At 47.6% G+C, this 13,488-nt stretch overlaps 1 protein-coding gene across 3 annotated transcripts in view; it reads right to left on the bottom strand.

The window, feature by feature from the left end:
- VEPH1 (ventricular zone expressed PH domain containing 1) overlaps positions 1 to 13,488 on the bottom strand; it is a 56,713-nt gene that overhangs the window by 20,053 nt on the left and 23,172 nt on the right. For 2 of the 3 annotated variants that reach the window (XM_072344364.1, XM_072344358.1), the window contains exons 6-8: positions 9,643 to 9,809; positions 7,912 to 8,121; positions 3,078 to 3,298 (exon numbers count right to left, since the gene is read on the bottom strand). In XM_072344364.1, the coding sequence (XP_072200465.1) occupies positions 3,078 to 3,298; positions 7,912 to 8,121; positions 9,643 to 9,809 (598 nt within the window). Of the gene's footprint in view, positions 1 to 2,834; positions 2,884 to 3,077; positions 3,299 to 7,911; positions 8,122 to 9,642; positions 9,810 to 13,488 lie in introns of those variants that run through there. The other variant, XM_072344359.1, reaches the window with a different exon arrangement.

The raw sequence follows: 13,488 nt of genomic DNA, 5'->3' as shown, positions 1-13,488 counted from the left end.
TTTAAACCGACACAGGGGAGGTTTAGATGAATATTAGGAGGAAGTTTTTCACCCAAAGGGTGGTGATGCACTGGAACAGGTTGCCCAAGGAGGCTGCAGATGCCCCATCCCTGCAGGCATTCAAGACCAGGCTGGATGTGGCTCTGGGCAGCCTGGGCTGCTGGTTGGTGACCCTGCACACAGCAGGGGGGGTGGAAATTAGATGATCCATTGTGATCCTATGATTCACAAATGATTCTGTGATTCTTTTCCAGCATTCTCCAGTTGAGACCTGATGGCTTTGCAAAGGAAACACAAGAGAACACATCCGCTAAAGAAAGACATCAACAAAGCAATAGGTTAATAAATACAGAGCTCAACACCAGACCTTGCACCCCACCTTGGCTCTGACCTTATCTGATACCAAGATCTCCAGCAAACACTTGCTCTCTCACACATACCGGCTCTGCACCCAGGAAGCCAAAAGCACCTCAGGGGAAGTGTGCAGCAAAGCCCCTGCCCTGTGCCCAACGGGATGCTGGCAGCCCTTCCTGCCGGCCTCCCCTTGCAGCAACAGTAAAATAAACTATTGTTTGAAATCTTGGCAAAAGGCATTCGGTACATTGCTGAGGTTGCTGGAGTGGGATCAGCTTACACCAAAGCTCAGACTGGTTTCAAGAGGAAAAGGATGCACAGACCTACCGTGGGTCACAAGGACCTTGCTTGCAAAACCCTCAGCGCTGCTGTGCTCCTCGTTTCACTGCTGTCAGGCTGTCTGTAGACAGCTTTAGAAAGCCATCTAACTCAGCAAGCAGGAGTAATATATTAATTTAAAGAGCATTTATCCAGACTGCCACCAATATCAACATCACCCATCTTGTGCTTAAAGTGGGGAGAAGAGTGCCCACAAATAGAAATTACTGAAAATACGCCGGGATGGGGTGGCTTCCAGATGCAGCTTTGCTGGGAAGCAGTGTGGATGGATGGAGCACAGGTCCTTATAATGCATGTATGGACAGCTTTGAAGGCATGGTTGGATGGCATGGGGCAGGCAAGGAGAGGCTGCAGCTCACAGCCTGCCTCCACTCATGGGGAGTAACCTATCAGGAGCTTCCAAATATTGCCAGAAACCAATTGCCCTGCAGAAAATGAAAGGCAAATGAAGGGTAAATAAATGCCATGTGCTCGAGGTATCCTCTCCTCCAGGAAGGAAAGGTACCTCCAGCTGCTACTAACCTGTGCAGCTCTGCTGCCATCTCTTACCCCCCAGTCCCTACCCAGAATGATGGCTTGGAAACCTTAATTTTTCTTCCTGCCTTTTCCTGCCTACTTTTAATTGACTGTGCTACACTTGTTGGTTGGATCCGCCCGTTAAGACTCCGTGTTCTTCAAAAGCCCCTCTGAGATGGAACAACTTGCAGTAGAGCATCACATGGTTTTAATTACACTTTCCACTAAATGCATGTAAAATTCCCAGTGTCAAACAACTCCAAGTGAGCCATCATTCCAAAGAAATCAGTTTCTTCTTATATAAACACATGACTCTGGAAGGAATGGTTGCAATCCAGCCACACATTTTAAAACCCCTATATTCCTTCCACAGCACAACTGCTCTGGATTGCTGCTCCTTGAAGCACTGCGGCAGTAATGGCAGCAGCCCTGCAGCCAGCACAGACTGCCATGTCAGCCTCTGGGTCGTTCTTGCTGAACATCAGCACAGATCAGAAGCAGCTCTGTGTAAATCAGTGGAGATCCCTCATTGTAGCCTTAGTTTGCTGCTCAGTACTTGCTCCTGTCTGGGTTAGCTGATGCTATGCTCGATATAGGCCTGAAGTCGTATTTTAATTTCCCTCCACCGCAGACACAGCTCTGCCCTCCCCTCTCCCCACCCCCAGTTCCACACACAGTGCAGCATTTTGCATCTGTATCCAAACACACACACACACACACACCAGGCAGCTTCTACTCTTCAGCAAAGCAAGCCCTTAACAAAGGGGTGTTTTATGGAGAAAGGGGTCAAAAACATTTTAACAAAAAGCTTTTCCTGTGCTTTGGATAAGCAATAGGTGCAGAAGATAAGAAGGCATAGGAAAACCACGGCATTTTAGCAAATAATGTAATTTTTCTGCTATAAACTAAGTGGCCAGTCCTGGGCAGCAGGCATAATCCTTGTGCTTTGCATGTTTCTCCCAGCCCTGCAAAACGAGTGGCTCCAGCAGGGCTCCTCTCCCCTCTCATTTCTAACTCTCCAGGATACCAATTAGTTGTTTCTCAGATGACCTCCATGTTTTGGCTCCGGCCCTATGTCTGTCTCCAAGGCTGCCCTTCATGGTTATGAGTTTTCTGACATCTGTTATGTTTTATATCACAGCATTACTATCCCCTTTGTGCACTCTTGACCCATGTCAGTGTACACAACGCCAACGATAAGTCTCTCTCTAATTAAAAGTGACTGCTAGCAGATATCTAAGTAACACCTACATCCTTATTGCGACAAACTCAGCTTCGCTCCCTGTGCTTTAATCTTAGCACAGAGATCTGGAGAAGCTGATTGCTACAACAGTTGGGTACAAGTTCAGGATATTTACTCAGAGCTCTTTAGCAAACCCATGTCACAGAACTGTGCCAGCCATTGTTCTTCCCAGCCTCAGTGGTTATCTTCCAGAGTAAACCCAATGATAGTTGCACAGCCTGACTTCACTGGTTTATTTTTAATGGAAGCTTTGCAGATTGCCCGTGTCTGCTGATCTGGGACAGAGCTTGCTTTCCGTGCTTTTGGAAGTGCTCAGACTTGAACAGCTTCTTTGTTCCCCAGTGCCAAAGACACAGCTGCTGCTGTGTGATGTGCAGGGGCACCTGGCATTGCAGGAAACTGGGAATCGTCCTTACAGCCTTGAGTTGCTTCTACAAGCAAAGGTGCCATCCATTAGGTGCAAGGGTGAGCTTATGCACAGACCTGACCATATAACCAATGCAATCTAACACCTGAATGAGCATAAACTACAACAAACCACACAGGATATTGAGATCAATTTGCAAATAGCAACGTAGCAGCTCCCAGGAGCTCCCAGTGCCTCACACAGCCCTGTCACACCTACCTGGCTGATGCTGTGCTGCTGCTCTCCAGCTGTCTCACCAGGAGCTTGGCTATGGCAGTGAAGCTGTTGCTCATTCGGTAGATGTCTCTGCTCTGGGTGCCCAAGATGCCAGAGAACGCATCGGTGAGACTCTTAATTTCCAGCAAAAGGATGTGGTGAAAAGAGTGCTCCATGTTGGCCAGCTGGTTCACCAAATACATCAGGCACTTCCTGGCTTGCTCCTGGACAACACAAGGAGACAAAAAGAAACAACTCTAAACAAACAAATTCAATGTTTGCTCAAGCAAAGTGGGTTGTGTGCACATTAGGCACACATGGGCATGTGTGCATCCTGCTGATGAAAGCACTCTCATTAGGGAATGGTGGTACCCCATGAGGCCAAATGCAGGCACACACTGTGCTTGTGTGCACCCAGCTCAGTGGGGAGCAGACCCTGTAGACTGTGGTGCACAGCTTGTGGCTGGTTCCATCTTTGTGTCTTTGTAGTGGCCCCATTGCATGAATGGGCTTGTGTCCTGGTTGCTGCCTTGCCCACCTTGCCCTCTGCAGCTGCAGTCACTCTAGAGCGACCAGGCAGTTACAGCCAGCACCACAAGTGCCCCCAGCTGTTATGAGCACACAGCCAGCAGCCAATACCTCTTTTTCCAGAGCACAAACATGTTTCCTGACCATGACTTCCCTTCTGGATTCACCGGGTGTTGCTGCAAGTAGCATTGCCCCCAGGACCAGCCTTCAGCATCACTCCCAGCCCCAGCATGGCTCAGTGATGCAGTGTTCTGGGGACAACCACAGCACAGCCAGGTGTGGAGCTAATGGTGAGGAGTTTGAGCACCTTGTACATCACAGTGGTTCTCCTTGCACTGCATTGCAACATTTAGATGAGACCAACGCTGTAGATAAGAGGAGTTTAACACGAGATTTCATTATAAGATCTCACTGGTGGTGAGCTGCTGCCTGGCAGCCCTATCAGTCATGCCACACATTGCAGTCTGATATGCCCTCTGTAGCCAAAGCTCTGCTGAGCAGTTTACCCACAAGACCACATCCCCTGACAATTAGGATGAAAGGGGCTGCTTCAGATCCTAATCTAAAAAAGCACAGATATTTTCTAACAAGGATACCTTATCTCTACTTGGCAAGTGAACATGAACCCAATTCCAACTATTTCTGTGTGCACATGTGCAAACTGTCCTACTAAAACACAAACCCTGGAGGTAAATAAATGCATAGAGGTTTCTGTGTTTTATTATAACACTAAGCAGTTTGGGTTCCGCAGTCCTGAGAACACCTGAGTGGGAGAAGCAGCAGAGGGAGAAGCCAGTAGCTTAGCAGTTCATGTTGGATCCTCCAGTGGGACAGCAGGGCACAGGCATGGGGCAAACCCCTTCCAACCCAGCAGATCCTTACAGGAACTGAGAAGCTTTGCTGTAACTACAGGCCTACTGTAACTCTAGGCGAAACGGCTGGAACGCTTCCACACACTCCCCCATGGCTGGCAGAATCCAAGAGAATGAGTCCAGCACTGAAGTGAGATTATATAGTCCTGGTCATTTGACTGACCGTGGTGCTCCCTGGGACATGTAGTCTTCCTTCTGTGAGCAGCAGATTCGTCAAAATTATCTATGCTTAACATGATGTTATGATGTGGAATACTGATAGCAAAATTACAACATTGCAAAACCATGACATAGAACCTGTGCCAAAATGCAAGCAAAGGCACTTTAGAATATAAAGGGTTCTCATCTTCTTACCAATCACGTGCAACCTCCCTACGCTGCAGGGCAAGAGCACTATTGCCTCGGATTTTAGAAGGAACTCCAAATTCTTCTGGGATCGTGTAACAGGGGAGAAAACACCACTGAAGGTTGGGTTCCAAGAGCAGCAGGACCATAAAAGCACACAGGAGACTTTGGCAGGGCATCACCTGAGAGCTGCAAGTAATACACGTTGTGAGAAGAAGTCAACTTGCTCCAAACCAAAGGCGAATGGCTGCCCTAAGTCGTGGCACAGAGGAACAGTGCAGCAGTCAGAAGAGCTACTGCCCTTCAGTCCCATGCAGAACCAGTGCAGGTACTGCGGGCTGGGCTGGGAGCTGCGGCGGAGCCTTTTTCTCAATGGCGCGAAGGAAGCTGGCTGTTGGGTAAATATTCCCTAGCTTATTTGGAAGACATTCCTCCCTCCTAGAGATAAACACGGGCTCAATTAACATTTAAAACACATTTCTGTTTCGTAAACAAACTGTGCAGCAGACGTAACTGGAAGAGAAGTTCTGAGCGTTGCCGTGTCGCTTTGATCCAGCTGGAGCTCCTCCAGCCTGCTGCAACGCTGCTGCTCGCCTGGAGCGAGCTGAAAGAACAATAAACCCCGCCAGTCATGTCATGTGTAACTGTTAAACAAAACAGAGTCACGGCAAAACAGCTCGACATGAAAGCCGTTATTATCTCCGCCGCAATTTTTTATCCGAAGGGGAAAAAAAAAGAAAAGCAGAAAGCCTGTTTGGACATACAGAACCCATTGTTGTTGGAGCTGTGTGTGTTTTCTGTTTTCGTGTGTTTTATCACAGATATCTCTCACGTTTTCTGGTGCTCCATCTGCCGGGAGGTGAGGATCCAAACCATTTGGTGAGGTGTGGCCAAGCACTCTGCTGTACCTGAAATCCGGGCTGGGGAGGCTACCAAAGAGATGACAGGGATGGCAGAAGGAGCTTCAGTTTCCAGTTGGTTCAAAACATGCACTTATGGGAAGAAAGAAGCTGAAATACCCAGCTGCGCCCTGAGGTGGGGTTTTACTTTGCACACATTTATGGCCAAAGAACAGGGTTTGATTTCAGCTTCACCCACCGGACCCTCTGCTCATGTTTGAGACCTATACTCTAAAGGGCCAACCCTCAATCCTTGCCACTTCTTTTTGCCAAGTGAACCTTCCAGTGAAATCAAATATTAACAAATAAAAATCCAGCCCTACCATTACCATTTCATTTCTCACTCACTTTGCTTGGCTGGGAAGGGGATGCAGGTGGGGGTTCACGTCTGTAGCCCCGGCACTGGGCAGGATGAGGAGAGCATCAGGGGTGTTCCAAAAGGTACTTCCATGGTGCCTGGCATAGGGAACAGCCCTCTGGGACTGCTCTGTTGTTCACACGCCCTGCTGGACCCAACCTACATAAGCTAGCTGGCAGCAGTGATGCCTGGAACCCAGCAGTTCCGCTTAAGTCAGAGGAGAACTTCAATACTTTCTTGTGGTGCACTCATTTTTATCAGCTGAACCTTTAAGGCCGGTCCAGCTTTTGTGATGCCAGATGTGTTTCTGCTTATCTAATTGCAGGCTGAGTGCCTGTGCTGCAGCGAGCAATGCCCAGTGTATCAGTGAATTCAGTCCCAAAAGCTTTTTACCCTTCTTTTAAGGCACCCAGTCTGCACAGCAGTGCCCAGAGACAGTTATCCCATGCATGTTTGGCCACAGGAAGCTACTTGCAACTGTGCCAAGCAAAGGATTAAAATAGGAGAGAAGTACTGAATGCAGAAAGAAACATGGCCTGCTGCAGTTCTTTGTGTCTTCAAAACCTTGAAGAGAGTGACTGAGCCCAATCTCTATACACAGAACTGTGTTCTCCAGACTCTATGAAGACAAACTCCCATTGATTTGACACAAGGATTACAAAGTCCAGGCATATGATGGGATTCAGCTCTGCAGAAATTAATTATCCAGGTCACTGCGTGGGAGACATCAGTGTCACACTTCACAAATGGTCCAGTTTACTACTTACTACTTGTTTTCTGCCTGTGTAGCCAAGTTTAATCACAGCTATAAAAATCTGACTTATTTAACAAAAACTGTGATTCCAGACCATTAGTTTTGCCTTCATAGAACTGATTGGAAGCAGAAGGAAAACATCTATTACTAGCAGTGAAAGGAAGTAAGCATGTAACTGGGAATGGAAACCCAAATCCTATTATGAATCAGGGTATGTCAGATATAAGCCAGGCCAGCGTAGTGCCCTTGCAACACCCAATTGTTTGGACTTTGGGCCCAGGCTGCCCAGCAGCGCTGACCACGATCCAAGGCTGTTTGCAACACATGGCTCTGGTGAATACCACTTCCATGTCCACACTGCACACTTATGATGGAAGCAAGAAGTCCACTGCAAATTCATACCTCTGTCCTATAGTGAAACAGCTTTTAGGGGTTTGCCACTGTACATACATTGTACAACACAGGGTTCCCATGAGGTCAAACCCCAGAGTTAAAGTGAAGATGTTCCTATGATGAGGTTGAGCCCAGCACCGCCGCTGGGCACTTCCATTATACAGACATTTGTCAGAAGTATTCAATTAACTCTGGCTACAAATCCAAAATAGCTGGATTACATGATATTAGGAAGTTCATATTTCATCACATGCTTACAAGGTTCCTGAAGGCTATATGCATTTAAAATTCAATATTGTACCAAGGGGCTGCAAAATATTTCTTCCCCTTTCCTTTGCCTTTCATTTCTCTCACTGTAAGTACTGCAATCTGAGCTAAGCTGCTGGGATAACGACAGTCGTGTGCATTTATCAAATAGGAGCTTTAGCCACTCTGTAAAAGGTAGCAGAAATAGAACGTATTCACACAGAGGACAGACACAGTGTTAGTTAGGAGACCTACTTGCTCTCCTAGCAATAATGATATTACACTCCAGACACACTGCCATCTTGCAAACCATGGAGGCATTTCTTGTGCTATGCTCTGCTTACTCCAGAATATTTAGTATGAAGTTTAACAAAAGAAGCAAACAAACAAGAAAACACACGTGCTGAACCAACCTTCCCATCCCTTTAGTTTCCCAACTTACCTCATCAACATGTCCAACGGCCCCAAAGATCTTTGCCGTTTGCCCAATCAAATGTGGGAAACTCTCACCAATTTCTTTTAGCTCTGGAAGAAACGCAGCCAAGGCTGCTGGGTCATAGCCAGACACTTCTGTCAGTACGTTCAGGATAATGTCACTATGGTTGGGGTCTCTTACAAGCCCCAGTAGACACGGAATGCACTCTTTCAGCACCTATTTAGGAACAAAAGTAGAAGAAAGCAGTGAATATATTTGTGAATGGTGAATACACACAACCAAAAGAGGTACTGTACATTGGAGGGGTAGAGACAGGCTGTCAGACTTTGATTCAGTGGAATAGCTTTTCACCCTCGCTGACCTCTGCACGCAGCTATTTGCTGAGGTCAACAGAAGTTCAGCTCAACATATGGAAGAAGGGTGAGCTGTAGCCTTGAAATATTACAGTTATGCATATATAAGTAAGAAAATCCTCCACTGTTTAAAAAAAAGGGGGGGAGGGGGGGGAAACAACACAAACCCCAACCCCTCAGCCCCCTCACCAAACATTTCCCTTGCTTTAGGCCTTGTTCTATATTTAAAGGATTAAAACAGCATAGGTCTTAGCTATCCCTATCCATACAGTAAATTAAAGTACTGGTAAAAAAATGCTTTGTGTCCTCCAGGAACTAAACAACATGACAAGGTTAACAGTGAGCTAAAAATAAAGGCTGCACAGAAAACGCTGCGGGCGAGCTGGCATTCCTTGTAACAACACAGTTTTCAAGAGGCTGAAGGTCTAGACCTTAAAACATCTCACAAGCAGGACGGAGCACGTTCCACTGCCTACTGAAGGATTCTCCCACACCTATATGACTAGATGTCTACATGTGTACAAACACTCCTCCGGGTCAGGGAAACTGATGGATGTGTGTAAAAGTGTTTCAAAACAGACTGGTGAGACCTTCCAGCAACTTCCCAGGGCACTGAAACGGGTTCCACACACTCCCTTGTGCATCTCTCAGCTCAGACACCAATGTCCCAGCAGGGCAGCAGCTCCTATGCCCCCAGCCAGGACACACCAGTGGCACACGGTGACCTCAGACACACCGGCTCCAGCAAAGCCCCACCATGGCCACATGGGGCTCTTTGGTCTCCTGCTTCCAAAGGCAGCTCTATTTCATCTGTGACAGAGCATGATGATAAAGTTTCCTCAGCTATCTGGAGGAAGGTATTAACCGCTGCTGATTCTTCTTTTAGAAAGGTTTTATAGATTTAATAAATTCACAAATCTTTGTCTTATTCAAACGAGCTGGGTGCTGTCAATGTTGTGCCATTTTGAGAGCCTGATATGTATTGCCTTAATTAATCTCCAGCTCGCTCTTTATCAGTTCCAAACTTGTTCTAGCTTTTCTTGATCCGTTCACACAGTTCCACTAGAAATGTAGCGATGGTAATTACAACTTAGATGACAGAGCTAGAGCCAGAAAAGTAGAACACAGACCTGGTTTATAACAGCAACGACTGCCGGACCACAAGGTTTATGTTTTCTTTATGACCGGATGGAGAATTTGGAATGGAATTAAAGAATGGAATTAAGGAAACTCTATGGCAAACCACAGGGAAGCACCGTTGTGCACAGTGTGGGACTCCAACTGAGATAGCCACCAGCAGTCAGACCTCACCGAGTCACCTGAAAGACATAAACCCCCCAAAAGGAGGCGCAACACCGAGCAGCTCATTCACACACAGCCTTACCCCAAGCTCTTTCCTCCGTGCCATGAGCTGGAGCAGCCTCAGGAGGTGATGCTGCTCGGCTGGCTGCAGGTGGCCCATCAATGCCAGCAGCTCAGGCAGGCGGTGTGCCATCGGCTGTGGCTGCTTCTCATAGAGGGCAGGAAGGACACGCAGCAGCAGCGAGTTCCCTGCCAACAGAGCAGAGGAGAGCATGGTGCATTACTGCACAACAGTGCTGCATGGATGGGGAGCAGCCTGGACCATCTGCATCCATCTGGAGACAGCAGCCTTTAGAGGTCATCAGCACAAACCAAGGAGGTTGTGGAATTCAGTAGAGGAATCACAGAATGGCCTGGGTTGAAAAGGACCACAATGTTCATCCAGTTCCAACCCCCTGCTGCGTGCAGGGTCACCAACCAGCAGCCCAGACTGCCCAGAGCCACATCCAGCCTGGCCTTGAATGCCTGCAGGGTTGGGACATCCACAGCCTCCTTGGGCAACCTGTTCCAGTGCGTCACCACCCTCTGAGTTTCTGAGGAAGTCGTGGATCGGGCCAACAAGCCGTGCACATGGCCCAGATAGAGCACATCACAGCAGGTATAACAGCGTATGCGTATCAAGTTATTTCCTATTCATTATAATTCTCATTCCCAAAGCAATACCAGGAGAGGGCTGCTTAAAAGCTTTCAGATTTGGATCATAGTCCATTGAGTCCTACACTCAACACTTGTGATTTAAATGGATTTAAAAAGCAAAAAACCAAAAAAGGCTAGAAAGCACATAAAAGCTGTATTTCTCCTTCACTGAGATTCAGACTTTCAAATTAAATAAGCAGCATATGGAAAGAATAATTGGTTATTAAGAGAGCTAAATGTGCATGACAGTAAATTTGAACATAAATAGTTAAGGATGCCATTTCCAGGAATAGAAAGGAGCCAGAAAAAGTCAACTGCAGACAGACTCAGATATGCAAAGCCCTCTCTCACACATTTTCTTAAGATGTCTGACCATAATTCAGTTTGAAGCCCCGGCTCATACCAAAATATATAACTTCACATTGCTGTACATGCCTGCCTCAATATATTTAAGTCTCACTCGAATAACATATGGAAAACATCTGCCCATTGCAATGTAGTATGGCTTCTTTTTGTGCATGCTTGTGAGTCCTTAAGGTCTCCTTGAATTTGGCTTCCAACAGGAACTAGCACTCTGGCCTGCTGCTTTTTCTCCCACTTAAACCCAAGCCCTGCAATTTTGCAAGAGAAGCAGCTCGGTTCCCAGGTGGGACCAGTGTTTCAGACCTGACCGCACCACGCTCATGCCAGATATATGAAGAGCAACCCAAGCCTTGCAACACCACCTCTGAGCCAAGTATCTGAAATGCAATTCATTGCAGGCTCCAAAAGGATTCAGGTAGAGCCCTTCAGGAGTCTTCAGCCCTGGGACCACCTTTGCACTGCTCAGCAGCTCTCTGCATCTGACTCCAAAGCATTTGTTCTGCTCCTAGAGCCGCTGGCTTCTCCCAAAGCCCTGCATACAACCACTACAGTGCTAAGGGCAAGCTCCAGCCCCACCTCTGTCCCCAGGGCCATGGGGAATTACTGCCCTGTTCCACTAATGGAGCACACAGCCAGCTGCAGATGAAGGAGACTTGCTGATGGTTACCCCAGGCAGGTCAGTGAGCAGCTCAGTTCTGGCTGCTCTACCCACACCTTCGTGCCTGTCTCTCCCCAGTGCTACAGGTGGGACTGCACAATAGTTAAGGGGCACGAGTACCACTGCCTTACCATGGGATCAATGCTTCTGTGTCACAGAGGTTCTTTTGAAAGTGCCACATTAATCTGTATATTCAGCAAGGATTTTATTTGTTTCTTTTAATTAACCAGAAAAAGTAACCCAAACTAACCAAAAGTAACCAGCAAAGCACCAACTCACCTGAAGTTCAAATCAAGTTTTTCTGGATTCTCATCTGAGTCTGAAACTGAACAGTTTTATAATCAAATATGCTGAAAATTGTTTCCTTCTCTGAATAATAAACCAGAATTAAGCCTTCTTGGCACTTGGACTTTCTTAGCTTCCACTGAAGGTTTCCTGCCCAGGTAGAACAGATGCCTCAAGCTCCAATCGCATTTCAGCAAAAGATGAAATTCCCTCTGCCCTGCACAAGTAAAATTCTCAGCTGTAAGAGCATGGAGGGAAGTTCAACAGAGAAGGACAAGAAGTAGCATCTGAGATGCATTATTGCCTGTGCTGGGACATCATGGATAGGAAGACACCTGGAAACTCAGACTGACTATTTGATCTGAGAACAGCACCGATTTAACTATCAAATGCATCAGAGGGGGAACAGAACTCAGCATGACACAACGCAGCGGATTGCAGCCACTTGTACTAAAATACTTGGTACAAAAGTAAACTGGGCAGCTTGTCCAGCCACCGTACAACAAAGATTACTGGGTTTGCAGCCATGAGCCAGGATGAACGAAAGGCAATGGCAGAATGCAGGCAACCCCACTGCTTTGGAGCAGAATTTCAGTGACCTCACTGATATGGAATTCTTTTTAACTGGATAACCTGTATATACAAACCTGTAAACAACTCGAGCAGAAACCACAGTTTGTGTCTGCTCTTTGTACAGCTCCAGAAGGGTCACAAGGCTCAACCCCGTCCCCCACATTTTCACGTCTGTGTGTTTCCTGTCAGCTTCCAGCACACCCCAACAGCTGCCATCCCTTCCCAGCTTCCATGTGATTCAGCCACATGCAGCCACCACCAACCTTCTGCCTGCTCAGACCTTGGAGGTGACACCCTGCCCATTCCCAAGCAGCTCCCTCTGTTCCATCTTGCCTCATCTGGCTCAGCCCAGACGAAGAGCCTGAAACATACATTCGCTGTCTGAGAATGGAAAAATGCGATACTCAACTCCTTAATCATCTTCTCTCCCTCTTCCTCCCCTGCCACCATTACCCCCAATGCTTTCCAGATTAGACTTTCTCAGGCGTTCCAGGCAGACCACACACTGGGAATTATGCAGTTCCAGCACAAAGCAACATACAGTTGGGGACACCCGATGGCTGAGAGCTGCTGGCTGCAAGTCAGGTGGGGCAGAGGCACCAATGGCAGAACACAGCCCCACAGCCCAGGGTCACACTGCAGGTACACAGCTAACGTACCTGAGTGTACATAGAGCCACAGAGGTTAGGAAGGATTTCTTCTCCAAAAGAGCCGTGATGCAGGGGGTACAGTTGGCCAGGGGGTGCTGGGGACACCATTACTGGAGGTGCTCAAAACCACAGGGATGTGGGCAGTGGGCATGGTGGGGTGTGCTGGGGTTGAGGTGGGGATCTCAGAGGTCTTTTCCAACCATAATGATTCTATGAAAGGCTCTGTGTGCTGCCTCTGTCCTGCTCCATCCATGGCCCAGCCCAGCAGCACAAAGCTTGTGGGAGAATGAGCCCCATAGCACCCTGCAGGTATGGTGTGGGCAGAGCTGTGCAGCAGCACTTGATCACAGAATCACAGGATGGCTTGGGTTGGAAGGGACTTCAAAGATCATTTAGTTCCAGCCTTCCAAACTCAATGGGCAATGGCTGAGGCCACATGCACCTCTGCTAACCCTCCCACAGACACTTGTCCCACTCCCATGCTATTGGCTGCAGTGCTGGAGCAGGGTTAGGAAGCACTAAGGAAAGCACCGGCCCCTCCTGGAGAGTCTAAACGGAAAGGGAACACGGATTGCAAATGAGATGCAGTTCTGTTTGCTTTTGTATCCTGTTCTCTGACTATTTTGTGGCCAATATATAATTCGTACCAGCAGTGTGTTACCCTTAATCTCAATTCTGGAATAACCCAAGGCCCATTAAACTG

The sequence above is a fragment of the Excalfactoria chinensis genome, chromosome 9, assembly GCF_039878825.1.
Source record: "Excalfactoria chinensis isolate bCotChi1 chromosome 9, bCotChi1.hap2, whole genome shotgun sequence".
Classification (NCBI taxonomy): Eukaryota; Metazoa; Chordata; class Aves; order Galliformes; family Phasianidae; genus Excalfactoria; species Excalfactoria chinensis.
The sequence above is the reverse complement of the archived record's forward strand: the minus strand, read 5'-3'. Positions and strand labels throughout refer to the sequence as shown.